The sequence below is a fragment of the Barbus barbus genome (genome assembly GCF_936440315.1).
Source record: "Barbus barbus genome assembly, chromosome: 15".
NCBI lineage: Eukaryota > Metazoa > Chordata > Actinopteri > Cypriniformes > Cyprinidae > Barbus > Barbus barbus.
In genome coordinates this window covers 1,709,483-1,731,490 of record NC_136743.1, presented here as the reverse complement: position 1 = coordinate 1,731,490, position 22,008 = coordinate 1,709,483, and the positions used below count along the sequence as shown (strand labels likewise).

General features: G+C 34.5%; 2 protein-coding genes across 4 annotated transcripts in view; both read right to left on the bottom strand.

Annotated features, from left to right (window-relative positions):
* Positions 1-166: 166 nt before the first annotated feature.
* LOC306880800 (cytochrome b-c1 complex subunit 10-like) lies at positions 167-2,841 on the bottom strand. Its single transcript, XM_079434568.1, has 3 exons — positions 2,736-2,841; positions 1,509-1,635; positions 167-1,084 (listed from the first exon to the last, which is right to left on the bottom strand). Exons 1-2 carry the CDS (start codon positions 2,783-2,785, stop codon positions 1,515-1,517), a joined length of 171 nt encoding a protein of 56 aa, XP_079290694.1. The 5' UTR covers positions 2,786-2,841; the 3' UTR covers positions 167-1,084; positions 1,509-1,514.
* A 3,865-nt stretch (positions 2,842-6,706) lies between these two features.
* LOC306881196 (transcription factor E2-alpha-like) overlaps positions 6,707-22,008 on the bottom strand; it is a 50,352-nt gene continuing 35,050 nt past the window's right edge. Inside the window, exons 15-20 of one of the 3 annotated variants that reach the window (XM_079435145.1) lie at positions 21,282-21,452; positions 18,726-18,837; positions 18,171-18,306; positions 17,122-17,360; positions 10,767-10,886; positions 6,707-9,117 (exon numbers count right to left, since the gene is read on the bottom strand). In XM_079435145.1, coding sequence (XP_079291271.1) covers positions 10,774-10,886; positions 17,122-17,360; positions 18,171-18,306; positions 18,726-18,837; positions 21,282-21,452 — 771 coding nt within the window. In that variant the 3' untranslated portion in view covers positions 6,707-9,117; positions 10,767-10,773. Of the gene's footprint in view, positions 9,118-10,766; positions 10,887-12,327; positions 12,558-17,121; positions 17,361-18,170; positions 18,307-18,725; positions 18,838-21,281; positions 21,453-22,008 lie in introns of all 3 variants that reach the window. The other 2 variants (XM_079435146.1, XM_079435147.1) reach the window with 2 other exon arrangements.

Genomic DNA, 22,008 nt, shown 5'->3' with positions numbered 1-22,008 from the left:
CAGGAAGTCTGTAGCGATTTCAGAGTCGTTAGATGTTTATCAAAGGATAGCGATGAATGGTGACTCATAGAATCGGATCTTACTGTTCAGTCAGAATCGACTCACTGAATCAAAAAAGTTATTCATATCACGTAAAAGCGACAAAATCTTTTAAAGCATATTTTTAAAGACCAGTAATCTAATTTAATGAAATATCTCAAATCATATATGGTAACCAATAATAAAAAAACACACAAAACAGTTTCATTACTTAAAATAAAATGAACATCAAATGTAATAAAATATTAAAACAACACTTTAAGGAACTATTTCGGCTAGTTGCCAAGGCAATATTTACTATTTTCGATTAGTTTAAGTACTAAAACTAAATAAACATTATATAACTAGAAATAAAAACAATTAAAACTAATAATAAAAAAAAAATGACTAAAACTTTAAAATTAAAACAGAAAATATAAAATATTAACAAAAATCATAATTGCAAATCAATGATCGTAAATCAACACTGGTGTATTGGAAGATTTGAAGCCTGTTTAAAAAAAAAAAAAAACTTATGCACATTAATCCAAGAGTTTAACTGAAAATAAAAATCAATTAATTAATTATATATAAGAATCAGATGATCATAAAAACATGTTAATATTGGTAAACTCACGCATATGTATAACTGGTGATTAAAGCATAACACACACCTGAAATTCATTGTCTTTGATTTATTAACAAGCATTGCCAGTAACCCGCGGTTGAGCGGATGACAACAGAACTAAAAGCCGAGTTCAGGTCCACGATGGCGTTCTCCTGAACAGAATTACAGCATATTTATTCCATGAGGATTCAGTGGAAAGAAATGACGAAGCTCTTTGAAGAAGCATTACATATACATCTTTATAATCATTAGATTTTGATCGTGAAACTTTTCATGAGGGGAAAAATGGATTGAACACTCCAAAAAATAAATATCACATTGTTCGTTAGTAGTGATGAACAAAAGGAGGTGATTCACTAGTTCAATTCACACGCTGGAACGATGTCTTCATCTCCAACGGTCACAAACGTCTCCATCTTCAATCCATCTAAAGCCAGACTGACCAACAGGAACATAGAAAACAACAGAAGATATAGCAAATAAAGACGTCAGCACTCAAATCAAAAGTGGCTGTCTTTGTTCAGACAGTAAAAATCCATTTTTTTTTTAGCAAAAATGACTCAAATCTATTGTTTTTGTTGTTTGAAGAATTTAAAAACAAAAAACATGAAATCTGATTCAGAAAAAAGACTTTCATATCATACACTACCAGTCAAACGTTTTTTAACGGTAAGATTTTATGTTTTTTAACAGTCTCTTCTGCTCACCAAGCCTTTGATCAGTTTAAAGCATCCTTGCTAAATAAAAGTATTAACATTTTGCAGTATTTTGGATCACATAAATGCAGACTTGGTGAGCAGAAGAGACTTTTTTTTTTTTTTTTGAAGTCCAGACAGATTAATGAGAGATGAACATGACAAACCTTCATCTAATCATCCTTCCTGAACTTTCCACCGATGTAAGGAACATAGTCCAAGATGAGCCTCCAGTCTGTGAAGTGAACGAGAGCAACACCTCCAACTCCTCCCCAGACCGCGAGCGTGGGAACCCTGGAGAACATCACGTTCATCAGCAAACGATGAAGCTGCTGGGTCATAGTTAACATGCAAACACCTCTAAATGATCAATTGATCATCAAACTTTGCTGTTGAACCTGTTTCACACTCGATCTCTTCTGTCTCTGATTGATAGTTGTTTTATCCAGTAAAAGCTCTTTTAGTGTAATTGTACAAGCGTCCAGCTTCAGCTGCTGCTTCTCGTGTCAAATCTCGACTGATTTTGATCAAGTAAATGTCAGAATAACTGCAGTCATATCTCCAGATGAACTCTTACTGGACTGAAGCAGCTCAGCTTTACTTGATTCTCCATCAATCATTTTCTAGAAAAATCAGTGCGTCTCAAATCTGATCATCAGGATCTTTTGAGGAACAAAATCATTGCATTGCTATATGTTCATCTTTCTGAGACATATTATTGGAGATACAGAGTGATGACTGATATTTAGATCATTTTATGTCAGTATCTGCTGTACTGTTATAAAGATCTCATTGATTTACATTACAAGCATCATCTGCATCAAATTATATAGTGTGCTCAGTTTGAGTCTGTGACTTTACAGAGTTAAAGACATGTTTGTTTGAAAACTATAAAGAAATCAACAAGATTATCAAACAACAATTAATGCAGTTAGAGATGAAGGGTCTGTTACTATAATAATCAATAATATATATAAACCTGAACACGAAGGTTTTTCAAGAGGAAGGATATACAACTGAAGGTCAGACAGGCTGTAAAACGATCCTAAAGATATTGATGATTTGATCTTATTGAACAGTTTGATTTATTGAATTTGATAGGCTTTTTATCGTTTATATTGATGACTACCGAACAAACACGCCGAGATATAGGATAAAACACAAACAGCTGCCACATAAACCCACACTACACTATTAAATAAGTAATATATACACTATAAAGCAAAAGAAACCGTGGAAAGAGCACGACAGTCCAGTTTAGAGTGTTTTGAGCTCGTTAGCTTTAGCATGCTAGTCAGGTCGCCACAAGGACAACACTATTAATAAAAGCCAACACATTATATTAATAAAACAGCAGGGTCCCCCTGCTGTACGGAGCGTTACCATGTTCTTACCACGATTTCGCGACAGACATGTATTTCTGTCCGATTATTTTGCCCAACATGATCAGACGTGTGTGACGAGCAGAAGCGCCAGAGCAAACTACGGAAGACGCGTCATCAACTCAGCGACATGCGCGGAAGTTCCTTATGGAGGGGCTGTTACAAAGTAAAAGTCTTTAACTTAAAAGTACGCTAAAATAATTAGCTTAAAAGCCAAATTGTAGTTTAAAGTCTTCTTTTTCGTTTTTGTCTTAAAGGTTTATAAATAAGATGCGTATAAATAAAAAATATAATTTTAAAAACGAATAATTTGTAAAATGGAAAGAAGAGAAGTAGCTTGATGTCCAGCAGGAGGCGATATGAGACTGAACACGTGTGAACTATTTATTTATTTATTTATATTTCAATTCTACATGCATATTCTCCAGTATTGGGGAAAGTTACTTTTAGAAGTAGCCTAATGCATTACAATATTGCGTTACTCCCTATAAAGTAACTAAATGCTTTACTTATGGAAGGTAATGCATTACTTTCGCGTGAATTGCATTAGTTTTTTACGATCACTATAACAATTTTAAACTTTTAACACAGTTAGCAGAACATCCGTCTGTGTAGGCTATACAATTATCACATTTCTTGCTGCTTTGACACAAAATACATGCAGTTAACACAAATTTAAAATGCTTGAACTTCTTTTCCACACAAGCTCAACCAAGACCAAAACAATGTCATTTTACTGCCAAATTTACCAATGCTTTCACACTGTATGTCAGAACAGATAACATCCCCCTGGTTTCACAGACAAGGCTTAAGCCTAGTCCTAGACTAAAATGTAAATCTTAGCTGTTTCAAATTAAATAAACTTGCACTGACTGATCTTAAAATATATCAGTGACTTTCTTTTGTCTCAAGATGCGCCCCAGTAATGTTTTTTTCTAAGCATGTTTATAAAAATTACTTAAATGTCCTAATTGAACTATGGCCTAATCCTGGCTTAGTCTAAGCCCTGTCTGTGAATCCGGGCCATCATGTTCTAAAACTAACTTATAGGCTAAAGCCAAAGTGAACAGCAGTTCATATTGTGAATTGAAACACAAATATGTCCCCTGTATTTTATTATATTGCTAATGAGAAACAGCTGATTGAAGTTATGCACATATATCAATTACAGCTGATTCCCATCTAGGAAACACACAGGTGTTGAGGTTCTTTCAGTCGAATGACCATATGATATACAGTAAAAGAGGACCTCTTTGGGCTGATCTTGTGTGGAAAAGTGCACTTTTGCATAAATGTGAGATTTTGCCAGAGAAAGGGGACAGGTGGGAGATCACTTGCTAATATATGTGATCACATGGAACAATGTGGCATTCCACCTTTCCCAGTGCAGTCAGAGCCTGGTCTGACACCCATTCGAGAATGATATCTCTTTTCCTTGACCCTTACTCCCCTTTCCTCAACCCCATCGAGGACTTTTCTGAGCCTGGAGGTAGAAGGGTTTTGACCAAAGGTCCATCCAGGATGCAATGGATGCTGAATGCCAAGACATTACAGCTGAACACTGCAGGGGTGGATAAGGCATACCAAAAGATGCTTCCCAAGATGCCTTGCCAGAGAAGATATCAGGTGTGATGTGGATGAGAACATAAAAGTAAAAAGTAAAGTCGTGACGTATTGTCAAATTGGTGCTCTGCGTTTAACCCATCCAAGTGCACACACACAGCAGTGAGTAGTGAACAAATGCACACACACACACACACACACACACCCGGAGCAGTGGGCAGCATTTATGCTGCGGCGCCCGGGGAGCAGTTGGGGGTTCGGTACCTTGCTCAAGGGCACCTCAGTCGTGGTATTGAGGGTGGAGAGAGCGCTGGACATTCACTCCCCCCACCTACAATCCCTGCCGGCCCGAGACTCGAACCCACAACCTTTCGATTACGAGTCCGACTCTCTAACCATTAGGCCACGACTTCCCCACTTGCGGTCAAACGCAGAACACCAGGCAGATTAGATGACTTTTCCATTCTTCTGTGGCTTTTTCTGTTTGTATAGTTTGTATTTTCTCATGACAAATGACAGCTATATCGCATATTTTTTTGCATTCTTGTTTTCTTTCTTGTTTTTCAAACGTCCTGTTGCAAATAAAGCCTTTATTGTAGCAATTCTGTCTCTGTCTTCCCCCATAAAGCGTTCGTTCTATAAAGCTACTCTGAGATGGATCATGTATTGAATTTCTGCAGCAAAATACATGCATTTACTAAACCCAAAGAGAAAAAGGAACTGTAGTGTAAAACACAATCTATGATCAATGCAATATACTGTCTATTAAGGTCAGGCCTGACACCTAAAATAATGCCGTTTCTGTAATAATTCCATTCGATGTAAGTGTTCCTATGATATTGTTCTATGATTGACTAAATGTTCCTGTTGGAAGAAAACACGTGTGTCACGGTGCTCACAGCAGGGAGGACACAGGAAACGAGGATGTAACTCAAAAACATACTTTACTAGGACATCAGGGCAGGACAAGGCAAGGCAGACACTGACAGGGACACCGGGGAGTAACGAGTAGACCAGACAAAATGGCACAACACAGACAGGACTATAAATACACAGGTAAATTAACAGACACGGCTGGATTCGAATAAACTACTAATGACATGAGACAAGGACAGGAAACAAACCAAATATGGGCACAAGAGGCAGGAACACATGACACACACACACAACAGTTCCCTTACAAGGTGTCAGTGTTTTGGAATAATAATTTGATTTTGAGACATGTTTGCAGTGTTTTTGTGGATGCAGTGTATTGTGTTAGTGTATTATTGTAATTTGAAGATTAGTGTTGGAGTTTAGTTTGCAAAGTGTGATTTTGAGCATGAAATGAACTGTTTTGTCAGTCGTTGGTGCATCAAGAGCTTAGGAAAATTGTTACAAGTATTGAAAAAATTGTGATAGCGATTGTAAAAAACTAAGAACAGGACGCAGGAGAAAGTTCAACACTACAAATGTTATGTGAAGTCATTCTTGCTTATTCTGAACTGGATCATTGAAGGTCAGCAGGAAAGTTCATAAAATGCAATGTTTCTGTTTTTCAGGAATTATTATTATTGATTTTGAGGAATACTGAATATGTTTTTTGTGCAAATGAGATGAGTAAATGCATGTTGATATTAATTAAATATTAATGTGTTACTAGTAATCAGATTACACAACTTACCCCCAACACTGGTGTATTCTCCAATAATACTGAACTTGTCATATTATCTCTTTCTGATTTCTTGCATCTATTGTAATGTTTATTGTGTAACCTGTACATAATGTCTTTTATAATCTATCAGTCAATCTCTGAACAGCATTAACCCACCCTGTAAAGCCTGAAATATGAACTCATATTCAGTAACCTCTCATATTTCATACAGCAGTCTTTTATTGCTCATAAAGCATGGTATAGGGCAATATGATCCTTCATTTTATTAAAAGCCCAAACTGAGCACAAATATGCAATTTGGGGCAGATTCAGATATTTATGATGAAATTCTGATGCTTTTAATGTAAATCAATGACATCTTTATAACAATAGAGCAGATGCCGACATACAACCCCAATTCCAGAGAAGTTGGGACATTTTGTAAAATGCAATAAGAATCTGTTATTTGTTCATTCTCTTTAACTTTTATTTAATTGACAAAAGTACAAAGAAAAGATTTCCAAAGTTTTCACCGACCAACGTAAATGTGGTTTTGATGGATGCAACACACTCCAAAAAAGTTGAACAGTTAAAAACAGAGAAAGTGAAGCTTCTGGAAACAAACGCTCCTCAAAAGATCCTGATGATCAGATTTGAGATGCTCTGATTTTTCTAGAAAATGATTGATGGAGAATCAAGTAAAGCTGAGCTGCTTCAGTCCAGTAAGAGTTCATCTGGAGATATGGAGCTGAAGGTGGACGAACAGAATTGACACAAACAGATCCATGTTTACAAAGAAAGTACTTTATTTGCTCAAAGGAACAAGAATTCACTTAACATACATCTGGAATTCTCACATCCCTCTTCATGTGAATTTATAAAATATTCTCAAGTCGAAGCCACAAGACGTGACGTCTGAATAAAAACCTGACTGACTCCAGGATAAAACTGAACAAAACGATGCAGGCACTAGTACAGAATCACTCCCCGACCCCGGAGAATGAGGAAGGCCACTCTCTCGCTCCTTTAAGAGTTTACATGTTTGCAGTACATAAACAAGAATAATTCATATAATCATCTTTTAGTTGGAAAAGACGATGTTAGTACTAACGAAGACAAGAAAATGATCTCTAGAGATAAACTCAGAACTGTGTTTCCTTTCAATTCGGATGGAAAACATCAATGAAACCACCAATGTGGGTTTTGCTCAATTTGGGCACCGATTATTCACCTTATAAACAATAAAGAATATTTCTGTGTGTTAAACGCAAAATTGGCATCTCTAAATGACTTCCAAGATCTCCCATAATAAAACTGCAACAGAAATATGAAACAATTTGTTCCTGGCGTACATCAGCACTAGTTTCTGCCATTTCTCTAACATTTAAAATCAACACATAATAACAAAAACAAACATTTAACAGAACTTTATAAAAGAAGTAAAAACAAAAACTCGGGGTCGTCTTGTAAAGTCCCTTGCGATCTATTTTTCTCTACTTTGTGTAGAAATATTGACAAGAAGTGGCAGCAAATTCATGAATCAACACGTCGAGTTGATCAAATGCACAACTTTAGCAACGATTCTCTCATAAATCTGAGTATCTGTTAACTACACACTAGTCAGATTTTGTATCGTGTGAGCAGAAACTGCTCTAAAGAATCCAAATTAAAGTCCAGCTTACGTCAAATCCAAAGCAAACGGATAGACGGCCTCAGAAACGTGTGGTAATACATGGCTGAAATGCTCCGACTCGGTCACACATGTGCATAAAGAAACGCTTCCGAGAGCTTTTCTCTGTGGTTCGGTTCACGACGATATAAAACGAGTTGCTCGTAAATGAGACGCACACAAATAGAAAATCTTATCCAGCGTTTTCCAATACTTCAGAAATCCACGATGAAAAACACAAGGTCTGGTGCTTTGGTGAATGATGGCAGATATTAGCACGAATCCCACAAAAACACAATCAGATATTTCACCCCAAAAATAACAATTAAATAAAAAAATAAGCAAATAAATAAAAATATATTTTACCTGAAAAAAATAAAATTAGCCTACTTTTAGGATCATTATGACTTTTGCATTTTACCTTAATGTGTCCAAGTGTTTTATTTTTGAGTGTTTATTCTTATATCCATATATATTTTAAAATACTGTAATACAATGATTTACATTTAAATCAGCATAAAGGACACAAAAAAATAAACTCGATTAATAATTTACATTTTATTTTTCCTTTTTTTTTTGCATTATAATAATGAAATTTTGATGCAAATGTGTTGGTCATAAAAAGTCAGAATAAAAAATCCTAATGTCCTAACACAGATTTAATTTTCCTTAAAAAAAAAAAAAAAAAAAAAACACCTCCCTCAAAATAAAATAAAAATAAATTAAGAAATATATTTAGCTGAAGAAAACAAAGCCTGTTTTAAGGATCATTTAGACTTTTTTAGAGTTTTATTTGATCTTTATACATGTACTGTAATGCAGTATAAAAACTAATTTAATTATTTAAATTTAAATAAGCATAAAGAACACACAATAAACACCCATTTATGTATATAATTTACATTTTTATTTTTTTTGCATTATAATAATGAGAATTTGAGGCAAATGTGTTGGTCATAAAAATAAAAAATCTGAATGTTCCATTAAAACAGGCTTAATTTTCCTTAAAAGACTAATTTCATATAATTTCTTTTGTTTGAGGTGAAATATGGCCGGTTTTGTGGGATTCCCGCATTAGTGGCGATCCCCAAACAGAACCACAAACATTGCGTATCAAAACTGAACATTTCTTTCTACATCATAAACACAAATCGGTACAAAAGAAAGTCAAACTCGAATACATGAACTACAAAAAAAGAGAAAAGGAATCTGTTCCCGCAGTGGAGCTTGACCTTGCGTTGAATACAAAGGCTCATGGGTGTGTGTGCTATACAACAGCACACTGTTAATGGAACGTCTCAGCATCAAACAGCAGGACGGTCCGGGCCCGCAGACGCTGATTTCCACCGATGGTCCATGATTGTGAGCCGAACGAGCGGCTCGGGAAGTTACTGTGTGTATGTGAGTCTTCAACACATCTGTTTATCATATATAAATCACAAATGTGTGTGTGTGTGTGTGTGTGTGGACTCTGGAACAAGAACGGGAAGATAAGGCCACGTCGACGGAGAGCTTCCTTATGTCAGGATCTGTTGGGAAAAGCACAGAAACAACATTAGAAGCTCATCTAAATGCGCTTGCAAAGACGTTCAAGATGTAAAGCTGGTTTTCATTCATTCAGAGTGAAAGCAGAGTCGCTTGTTCACTTCACCAGCACTAAACTATCATCAGATACACACAAACTCACGAAAACACGTCAAAATAAGAGTTTGGTTGAACTCAGAGAAATTTTAAGAAATGCATTACTCCTCTACAGTAGAATGTATGTCTTAAAAGTGATAATATTAACATTACCTTTTATTTTATTTAAGGAATATCTCAATTTTTCGCCCATGTTTTAATTTAACAGCTGTTGTGTGGCACTGTTTGTCAAAACATGCAAAGGAATTAACTTCTCATTATATTTTAAAAGAGTTGAAAAAAGTTGGTAACACTTTATTTTAGGGTCTCTTAACTAGTTGCTTACTAGCATGCATGTTACTAGAATATCAGCCATTTATTAGTAGTAATAAAGCACATATTAATGCCTTATTCTACATCCATAATCCTACCCAATACCTAAACTTAACAACTACCTTACTAACTATTAATAAGCAGCAAATTAGGAGTTTATTGAAGGAAAAGTCATAGTTAATAGTGAATAAGTGTTCTCTATTCTACAGGTTTATGCATTTATTTGATTATTACAGTTTTTGATGCAACATTATTTAACCATAAATCCAGAAAAAGTCAAACGGACAAAACAGAATCTCTAAAATATTAAATATTTCATAGGGACATATTATTGTAAAAATGTTAATATTAAATTTTTAAAGCTTTCCAAATTAAATTGATTATACATTATCTTTGACCATTAATCAAAATTTGCAAAAAATAAAAAATAAAAAATTAATTAGACAGGCTTTTTGATTAATGAAACTAAAATTGAGCCATGAAAACAGAATCCATAAAAAATAAAACATTATTAATTTTTTTTAAATTAGGGAATATTTCATTTTCTTTTAATTTGGGGAAATAAAATCATAAGGCCCTAAAATGTAATTTTTGTTAATAACCTGTTGTTAAATTATGTAGGTTTCATGATTTTAATTAATTGAACATGCTTTTTGATAAATAAAATTTAACACAAAAAAAGATGAAATCCAGAATGATAAAATAAAATGGAATATGGAAAAAATAATAAATAAAATGGATTTAATAGGGCAAAAATGTATTTTTGTTAGACTTTTATAAACTATTATTTAATTAGAATCCAGAAAAAAAAGAAGAAAAAGAATCCATTATATTTGAAGCAGAAAAATATAGAATTTGGAAAATAACAACAACATAAAAACATTTCATAGACCCCTAAAATTGACAGAATTTAGTAATTTCATGTAATTTTATAAAAAAAAATGTAAATACATTTAAAATTAAAAATTAATTTAACCATTAAAATGGAATCCAGAAATATCAAAAGAGAAAAAAGGAAATTTGGAACTAAAAAAAGAATTTGGGGAATAAAATAAAAGCCTACCCTAAACATGGTAAAAACCTCTGGGTTTGATTCCCAGGCAATACTAATCAAATTTAGACATTTCATGCAATGCAACTCGTTTTGGATAAAAGCAACCACCAAGTGCATAAGCACAATATGAATATTTAATTGCTTCATCATAATCAGAGATGTGAAGCTCACCTGAGCGTTACATATGGCCGTGTCCGTCTCCACCCAGACCGGACAGCATCTGCGGATCTCCTGTGACCTTCTCCTCCTCTCTCCTCTTCAGACACGCGGCCTTCGGGTTCAGATTACGCTCTGAGGAAAACAGCCATTCAGATCAGATATTAATGTCTTTAACATCAGACTGCAGAGTGATGAAGAAGCTCCAGTCAAACACGTATAATGAAGGAAGAGCAGGTGGCAGGGAGGAAGAAAGCACAACATGATTAACTTCAGTTACAGTGAACAACATGTCTGGCTCATAACTCATCCCAGAAACAAACAATTACTAACATATTCTTATTACTGCAATGTGACAAGACATACTTGTACTGTATTTTTAACTTTTATATATTTAATTATTTTTTATACATTGCATTGTTATATAATATATTATGCAATTAAAAATTATTAATTAAATTAGAAAAAAAATTATGCAATTAAAAATTAATAACACTTCTGTTATATACTGTTATATATACACAATATAATAAACAACAGTTATACTATATATTTTATTCTATATTTTATACTGTATTTTTATATAATACATTAAAATGAATGTAAATTTTTTATAACAATATATATGTTAAATGTAAATATGCTATAATATAACGTTAGTCTATGCCCTATTTTTTATATTAATGTCAATTTAATATATTAATATTATTATATAACAAAATATCATATATATATATATATATATATATATATATAGAACATTTATAGAAAATGATAATTTCAGGTATTAATAAATCAGGGTAGTTGTTGTTTTAACACTATTCTATTTATTTTTATAAATATTTTATTAATTTTTATATATCTATAATATTATAGCATTTTAAGGTAATACATTATATAATATATGAATATTATAAAACTATTATAATATATTAACATTATGCAATATTTAATATTACAAACATTATAACAAATACAATATTATAACAAAAATATATATTTTATTTGATATTTTTTTTTATGTATTTTATTATTTTAAGTATATATATCTCAGGTAACACTATTTATTCATAATAAACAGTAAAGGGAATTTAATGACAATTATCTTTAAGAATGAGAACTATTTTTTTTTTTTACATTTATTATAAAGTAATTAGAATTCACCAGGAAAGCACCGTTAGTTTTCATGAAATGCCACAAATTGTAATGTTAATTAACAAAACCAATAATATCGCAGCCTGATTGCTTCACCATAGTTTTTGGACATATACTGTGGTAATACCATGCTTCTTTATTTTTGGGTGAAATATGATCTAGACATGTTTTTGTGAGATTAACCCTAAAATATTTAGTTGCTCCAATCATAACCAGCTCAAATCACAACTTTAAAAAGAAGGATCGATAGGAAAGGCTGTTAATGTGGCAGAAGTTGTGCAGAAAGCATCACACAAACACACAGAGGCAGTCGAAGCGAGGAAAGAGACGCAGCTCTCAGCAGCAGAAGCAGAAGCGGTGTGTGTGTGTGTGTCTGCTGACTCTCGGCAGGACGGTGGCGGCTCAGAGGGCTTGGTCCTACCTCGCACCTGTCTCTCCAGGCCCAGGATGACCTGCACGGCCTGCTGGAGGATGATGAGTTTAGTCTGAGCCTTGTCGCTCTTCAGATGCAGCTGCACCATGCGGCCGAGCTCCCTGAAGGCTTCGTTAATGTCACGCACTCGCACCCGCTCCCGAGCGTTATTGGCCATGCGCCGCTCGCGCTCACGCTGCTCCTTCTCCTCCACCGTCAGACACTCCTCCGACACGCTGCTGCCAGGGGCGACCGCCGCTCGTTAGTCATTTAGCCTCTCATTAAGTCCATTCTTCAACTAAATCAACTGTCTCAGCTTCATTAGGTTTAAAAGAACCATACTACTCAACTACTAAGGACTACAGAAGAACCGGTTTACTATAGTAAATTTGTTCAAAATGGTTCTTTAGTAAAAATATATATATATATATATATACACACATACATACATACACACACACACACGTCTGTGTTTATATATAAAAATGTATATTTAAAATTATGATTTATATAAAAATAAATTATATATAATTTCTTTAAATCATTATAATTCAAGATAGAAATTGTATATGTATGTGTGTGTGTGTGTGTATATGTATATATATATATATATAATTTATGTTATGTAAATTATTATATATTATTTAATTGATCATGTTATAATTCATGGTATATTTTATTATAATTTAATTATATAAATCATAATTTATACATACACACACACACTATATATACACAAATTATTTTGTAAATAATAAATATATTTTCATAATATTATAATATATTACTAACTATCATTATAACAATATTAATTATTTTATTTTGCATAATTATATAAATGATAATTTAACTAAAATTATAAACACGACTATACTTTTTACATTGTAAATACCATCTTATTAAATGCATATAATATTTTTTATTATTAGTAAATTAAGAAATATTTAAACAATAATAAATAAAAAATCATATATATATATATATATATATATATATATATATATATATATATATTTATATACATACACACACACACACAAAATATATATATATATACATATATATAAATAAATAAAATATAATTTTTTCCCCCTCACTTAAGAAAATTTCCACAATTTTAAAATATAGTGTCATTAATCCTGTTTTACATGTTAAACAATACACAGATATTTAAGATGATTTCAAAAGCAGAAACAAATGTTGCATTTTAAATTCCATAACTTGAAATGGTCTGAACTGATTAAACCAATTAAAACTGCACTGATTCCAGTTAAACGAGGATTGCAGAGAGGGATCCAGTGGCGGTGCAGAGAGGAGAGCGGGACGTGACCGATCCGGAGCATCTTACTTTCATTGTGACCGTACACGCAATTTCAAAGCAGACACAGCCGCTCGCTACGCATTAGAGTGTCAGTGGCTTTCAGGAGGCCTGTGGGATCTGCCGCGGAGCGAAAGAGCGCAAGACGAGAGGACAGCAAGATGAGAGAGATGCACCGTCTGCCAAGAACCGAACAGAAACACACACTGCCACTGAGAGAGCCAGACAGAAGACAGGATGAGGTGAATGCGACTGTCTCATTGTAAACGCATCCCGCTGCTGAGATGCATTTATGCAGCATGAGACTAAAAAACCACTGCGGCCATCTGCAAAGAAAAGGGCTGAAGAACAGATGGAGAAATGGGTAAAAAGAAAAACAACCTGGCAAACAGAGGGTTAAACATGGCATGCAAGCATTAATCAGACCATTACAATCTGAAGCGAGTAAAACATTAAGGAAGAAACACAAAAGAACGAATCAGTCTCTTCTAATCTGCGGTGTTAATGCCTGTGAAAAAAGCGTTTCACAGCGGATCGGAGGGGTTACGGACATGCAACAGTCAAATTGGGGAACTAGAACTAAAAACTGAAGCATAGATGATGTCCACTGTGGAAATCAGGATGGTTGCATGCATTATGCATACACGGCTGCATTCATACTAGCCTTGAAGGAATAATCAATGCCATCATTTACTCAACCCTCATGTGTGAGGTTCTTTTGTGGAAATTAATCGGGAACAGATGACAACAAAGCACCATAAAGTAGTCCATGCGACTAGTGCACTACATTTCAAGTCTTCTGAAGTCAAATGAATGTGTTTTATGAGGAAATCGATTCAATGAAAATCTCTTTTGTGCATGCCTTTATTTATACTTGTCGTGCCAAGATGCATTTGCACAAGGGTTATTATTGTTAACTAAAATTAAAACTACTAAAAAAAATTCTGAAATTAATGAAATTGTATTTAAGTTGAATTTAATTGAAATTAAGTTGAAAAAGTTTAAGTGAAATAAAATATTAGATGAAAAACAAACAAAAAGAAAATCAGAAATGTTGCTTTTTTGGCAACTGAGTAAGTTAAAATGACTAAAACTACTACTAAATAAAAAAAAAAGAAACTAAAATTTAAATTTAAATAAAGTTATAACGTAAATATAATTTAGAAAGTATATAAAAACAAATATATAAAAAAAACTAATAAAAATGACAAAGCTAAAAAAAATACTATAAGTTAAACTAAAATTATCAGGAACAATGAAAACTGAAAACATTAAAAAATTATATAAAAAAACTAAATCTAATAACATATAAAAAATGCCTAAATAATACTGGTTTGCACCAAGTTTGATGCCAATGACACCTAAGTTGCTTCTTTAGTGTTGTGGAGTGAATAAACTACAGCAGATGGGAAAGATTGTCAATAAACACAGATTTAAGCCGACGGTCGGCTGTCGGGGAACGTCTGTAGGGCTAGTTTGTTTGGTGTGTGAACTGTGACCCTGGACCACAAAACTAGTTTTAAGTAGCACAGGTATATTTGTAGCATTAGCCAACAATGCATTGTATGGGTCAAAATGATCCATTTCTCTTTTATGCCAAAAATCATTAGGATATTAAAGTGCATATAACATTAGCATATTGCCCGCCCACTTGGTGTTTTCGCATTGGTCTGAATGAAAATGCAAATTCATTCTTTGCCACTAGGTGCCACTAAAGAAAGTGTTTTCCCCGGTAACGCTGTACACATAACAGCACTGCGCTCACAAACGCTGCTTTATCAGGCATTACAGGCGAGATGAGAGGAAAATGAGACCAATCACAGCAGATTAGCGTCACGCAAAGGAGCAGTTTGGAAAAATGAATTGTTGAGCGAATCGTTTGGCAGCTGTTGAGCAAGTAAGGTAAGAATAAATGCATATTAATGAAAGAGTTTTTGGACCTGGCATGCATGTCAACCTGTTGTTGGGGACTAATATGAACCTTTCATTACCCATAATAGGGGCACTTTAAGTAAGTCCCATGAAGATATTTAGTAAATTTCCTACTGTAAATATCAAAACTTCATTTTTGATTAGTAATATGCATTGCTAAGAACTTAATTTGAACAACTTTAAAGATGATTTTCTCAATATTTAGATTTTTTTGCACCCTCAGATTCCAGATTTTTAAATGCATCTCAGCCAAATATTGTCCTATCCTAGCAAATCACGTATAAATCTCAATTTTAAAAAAATGGACCCTTATGACTGGTTTTGTGCTCAGTTTAGAATTAAAGCAAAAGCGATGAAAACGAGTAAGTAAGTGAAGGCGGTACAGACAAGGCAGCTGTTCTATTTTTACGTGATCTTTCTCAAGCATTCCAATATGCAAATATTTTCATAACATGAGCCATTTAAAATGAAGTTATCAACATAACTGATATTCAAAATGGGAAGCCAGCGCTGCTTTGTTTACGTTTCGTTTATCTGTGTATATCTCTTACATCCTTGTTTCGGTTACTCCTTTTAAATGACGAATACATACTATTGATAGCTGCTAATATAGACGGCTAATTCCTCTCATGCAGGCGCAGAACACACGTGTTAGTTTGCAGTCACCGGTGGCTTTTGTAGTTCTTTGAAGTCAGCTTGGTATCCCCCAGCCTTTAAAGTCATGTCTGTTTCCCAAACAAAACAAACTTGAGAAGAAGGAATATGGTGCACAAGGCATTTGGGATACACTTATGATGCTTTTTTTGGGTCGACAGTCATTGTACATTCACTCTAACATCCTTCAAAAGTTTCCTAGAGTGAGTAAATGACATTTATACCTTTAACTATTCTAACTAGCTTTAATCTGAGTCTGTTAGTTGCATGAATCTTGCAAGCAGGTGAGATGAACAGAAAACAGGAAGGGACGAGTGCTAATGACAGACAAACACATGCACAGTTACAGAAAGTGCAGACAGTCCCACAATCACCCTAAACAGACACCTGTGTGGGCCGCGGGGAGGCAGGAGGCTTATGTAACACTACATAATGCATCTCGAAAGAATTACCACCAAGATAAATTACTAACTTACATATTTTAATAGTATATATTTACATTATAATAACATAAGATACTATTAAAAGGAAATATTCTTGAGTTTAATGCAACTCGGCTGGTTGTCAGGGTGTTGCTAGGCTGTATGTTTTGTAATTAATATCTATAGACACAAAAGTGTTAAAATAAACACTCAAATGTGTATTTCACGTGTTTTCCTTCCACTAGTCTGAAACACGTTATGAAAAGCCAAATGGCCCAAAATTTAGCTTGTAGTGTCTTGCCTTAAAATAATTTAACTTGTATTGAACCAAGATGCATATGCATTTATCCATCAGGCATTTAATATCTCCAACCAACAAATCCGTCCTCCTCCCCTTGCACCCATTCAGGTGTCTCAACCACAGACGAATCTCTGCGGTGTCTGAGCACTGATCGGAGGTCAGCCGCACACACTGACCTCGCACTTGCTGCTCCAGGTTGAGAATAACGTTTACGGCCTGGTGAAGGACGAGCAGTTTGGTCTGAGGTTTCTCATTGTTCATGTGCAGCTGGCACATGCGGCCCAGCTCTTTGAAGGCCTCGTTGATGTCGCGAACACGCAAACGCTCACGGGCGTTATTGGCCACGCGCCGCTCTTTCTCCCGCTCCGCCTTCACCTCAATCGGCAAGTCCTCGTCATCTTCTTCCTCGTCTTGACTTCATGGGTCAGAGGAACAAAGGGGTGAGAGGGGTTACAGGCAAAACAATCAGGGCACACTGACAGGGAACGACGTGTACCTCACGTCAAGGTTAACATGGACCAATCAGAAGCTGCTGGAGGTGGGAATGTCGAGTATATTGAGTGGTTACTGATGCAACTTAACTAGCAGTCAAGTTTGGAATAGTGACGACTTTTTAAAAGAAGTAGTTTCTTCTGTTCACCAAGGCTGCATTTATTTGACCAAAAATACAGTAAAATCAGTAATATTGTGAAATATTATTGCAAATTAAAATAAGTGTTTTCTATGTGAATATATTGTAAAATGTAATTTATTCCTGTGATCAAAGCTGGATTTTCAACATCATTCAGTGTCACATGATCCTTCAGAAATCATTCTAATTTGCTGCTCAAGAAACACGTTGAAACAGTTCATGCTGCTTATTTTTGTAGAAATCATGATACACTATCAGTCAAAAGTTTGGGGTAAATGAAATTAAGGAAAAATATATTAATACTTAGATATTAATAATGATTTCTGAAGATCATGTGACACTGAAGACTGGAGTAATGATGCTGGAAATACAGCTTTGATCACAGAAATAAATTACATTTTAACAGATATTCATACAGAAAAGATATTAATATTTCACAACATTACTGTTTTTTGGTCAAATAATTGCAGCCTTGGTGAGTATAAGAGACTTCTTAAAAAACATTTAAAAAATCGTAATTATTCCAAACTTTTGACCAGTACTGTATATGTATTTCTCCCGGGATTAAATGAAGGTTTGCGGAGCGGCAAGTACCTCGTTCGTGTGTGGCTTTTTCCATCTTTCTTCTCATCCTCTGATTTATCTGCAATAGACAGGTTCTCATCGTCGTCCTTATCTTCCCGCTTTACTTCGGAGCTGGATGAGTGAGAGGAGTGAGGCAGAGAAAGACCTGACAGACAAAAACAAGATGAGATTAGCAGCAGAAAACGCTGATCACACTGTGTGACAAAAGCACTGTGAAATCATCCCGTAATTCTTTAAAGGTGATGCATTTGATTTCTGGATGTTAAAAATGTTGAACATTTATGCATTTGGCCGTTGCTTTCATCCAAAGCGACTTGCATTGCATTCAAGGTATGCAATATGCATTTCATCGGTTCATGCATTCCCTGAGAACCGAACCTATGAATTTAGCATTTCTAGCACCATGTTTGAGCTACAGAAATACTATAAGTCTGAAAAGCATGCATGATACTAAAACATTTTGCATGCTTTTCTGCTAAAATACCTGCACAAAGCACATCATTTATGAATCTCAATCAATCAAATGTCATGAAATGAGCATTAAAACTCAAGAGTAGCACTGACTGGTAAAGGCTTCAGACTGGGAAGTGGGCGGGGCCTGATGGGAGACGTGGTGTCCCTGCAGCAGAGCACTGGACTGTGGTAAACCTGCGGCATCATCATTGTGATTTGACATCTAGGAGGAAAGAGCAGGAGACAGTTAATACACGCTGATAGTGTACACTCATCTGCCTTCTCACTCCACATGAGCTGCCCTGAGAGTCGCTTTACCAGCATTTCACCATTTCATTTAAGAAAACGTTCATCAGATACACAAAGAAACTCAAAAGCCTTTACTACAAGCCGCCAAAATAAAAGTACAGTTTAATTACTATTGTACAGTGGAATGTACTTCTCAACGTAATAAACCCTTGTGGTGTTCCCGGTCAAAAATGAGCGGACTCCAAACAATTACTTATAAATCTGTCATTATGCTATATTAATCACCAAATATTGGATTCAATCTTTTTGTCAACTTGTTTTCTTTCATTTAGGACTGGTTTTGTGTTTCTATTTGCATCTGATTAATCGTAAGCCTCATTTATCTGAGAGTAGGTACCTCGTTTTTTGAGTGAAAAAAGCTTTTTTATTAATTTTCACAATATGAGTAAAATTTGCTAGTGTGCTCACACTAGTGTGCTTTAATGTTTAATCAGGAAGTTTGCTTTTAAATGCTTTTTATTTTGTACAAAATTGCACAAAGTCACACTTGTCACACAAAAATGGCCGGCCATTGAAAGTGAATGGGGAAGAATGAAAGTAAGAGAAACAACTAGTGTTCAGGAGCATGTTGTGCTTGCAAACACAAAGGCCTTGGACCAGTGCGTGTGTGGATGCTTGTATACTCACGCTAATCACACACACAACATTTGGGAGAAAAAAATTAAATAATAATAGTTTGTTTTATAGACAGAGGGTCAGAATGAGGGCTGAAAATAATAATTTTTCCACATTTATCTTTCTGTGCAAAAAACTATTAACACTATAAGTAAACCTCAAGGAACATATTAAAATAAGAAAAAAAATCCATGTCATGACCCTTTTAAAATAAATTTCAGGAAAAAATAAAGCAGATTTCACAGGGCCCTAAGCAGGCTGGGGTTGGAAACAATGTTCCCTCTAAGCTGCGGCCACGCAGAGAAATAATGTGCTGCGCACACGGAAAAAATGAGTTGGGAAGCCATTTGATTGAATTCTAGTAGAACAGAAAGAATTGCAATGCTCAGAAAACCCACTATAGAGCTGGTGCCGCTATAGAGCTTGAAACCTGTAAACCGCATTCACTGGGTCTTAGAAAGAGAACGATGTGCGCCAAATGAGTCACTGTAGAAACAGAATACTTCAATGGTTACAGACGAAATCTCTCAACACGAGAGCCAACGCAAACACAATGACACGTGAAATAAAACATCATCATGTTTTAAAGAATAGTGGCTTGATTCAGTGGCACAGATGAGCACAGAACGGTAACAAAACAGACATTTACAGTCACACACAGGTGTATTGTGCAAACTACACTTCATAGCAATGTTTAGACAGCTATAAGAATTCAAGTTCTCTCACAATATTTAGCTTACAGTTTGTTTTCTGTCAGTTTGAATGCTTCAGTTTGTTTTGATATTATATTATGTTAGGCCTATATCATAAACCTAATAAATAATGGACTCTTATGCGCATCAAGGCTGTATTTATTTGATCAAAATACAGAAAAAAACAGTAATATTGTGAAATATTATTGCAATTTCAAATATTGGTTTCCTGTTTTAATATACTTTAAAATACAATTTATTCCTATGATGGCAAAGCTGTATTTTCAGCATCATTACTCCAGTCTTCAGTGTCACATGATCTTCAGAAATCACTCTAATATACTGATTTATTATCAGTGTTGAAACCATTGTGCTGCTTAATTGTTTTTGGAACCTGTGAGACTTTTTTCTTTGATTCTTTGATAAATACAAAGTTAAAAAGAACAGGATTTATTCAAAATAATAACCTTTTCTAACAATAGTCTTTACTATCACCTTTTATCCATTTAACACGTCCTTGCTGAATAAAAGTATTAATTTCTTTAAAAAAATTTATTTACTGATCCCAAATTTTGAATAGAAGTGTTGAAACACAAAATTTCTATTTTGAATAAACACTGTTCTTTTAAACTTTCCATTTATCAAAGAATGCAGAAAAATTATCAGATTTCCCAAAAAATATTAAGTAGCAAAACTGTTTCCAACACTGATAATAAATCAGTATATTATTATGATTTCTGAAGATCATGTGACACTGAAGACTGGAGTAATGATGCTGAAAATACAGCTTTCACAGAAATAAATGATCTTAAAGTATATTAAAATAGAAAACTTATTTTCTCTGGCAGCCTAAAATGTACATTATTTAGTTAAATCAAGGGTCAAATCAAATATAAATAGTACATTAAAGTCTCACACTTTTTGTGTGCGCGCTGTACAGGTTTGGTATAAAGAATGTTTTTGCTCAGGTGACCGAAATGCCCGCCCAATGGAGAAACGTTTTGCTCAGCAAGAAAAACAATTATAGGGAACATTGGTTGGAAACACTCACCAGGCCTGGCAGACGGCTGGCGAGCCCGAAGGCCTGACTGATGGAGCCCAGGGCCGCTGCACCAGCCGGATGTCCAGAGACAGCTGCGCTCAGTAAACTGTGCATGTCTGCACCCACCGCATGACGACTCAACACATGCAGCGCTTCACCCAGACGGTCATCCATCTTAGTCTGCAAAAACCACAAATCACTCAAGCTGACAAAGTTCATCAAATGCACAACAAGAGAGAGTTTGCAATCAACGTCATTTCTGTGAGCCTTAAAGACGAAAGAGGACAAAAAGTTAATTATGACTTTGTTCTCTCAAACCTAGAACACATTTTTATCAACTAATTAGACATATTTCTATAAATGTAGTTCAAAACCTTTTAGTTTTGCTGTTCAGGAGTGTTATTTTAATATACTTTACTTTTTTATATTAGTTTTTATCTTTATATTTTCCGTTTTCATTTGAAATTTAAAGATTCATTAATTTTTGTACGTTTTGTATTTTTGTATATACAGTTGCATGCGAAAGTTTTGCAGAATCTGTGAAAATGTGAATAATTTTAACAAAATAATAGAGATCATACAAAATGCATGTTATTTTTTATTTAGTACTGTCCTGAGTAAGATATTTTACATAAAAGATGTTTACATTTAGTCCACAAGACAAAAAAATAGCTGAAATTATTAAAATAACCACATTCAAAAGTTTGTGAACCCTTGGTTCTTAATACTGTGTGTG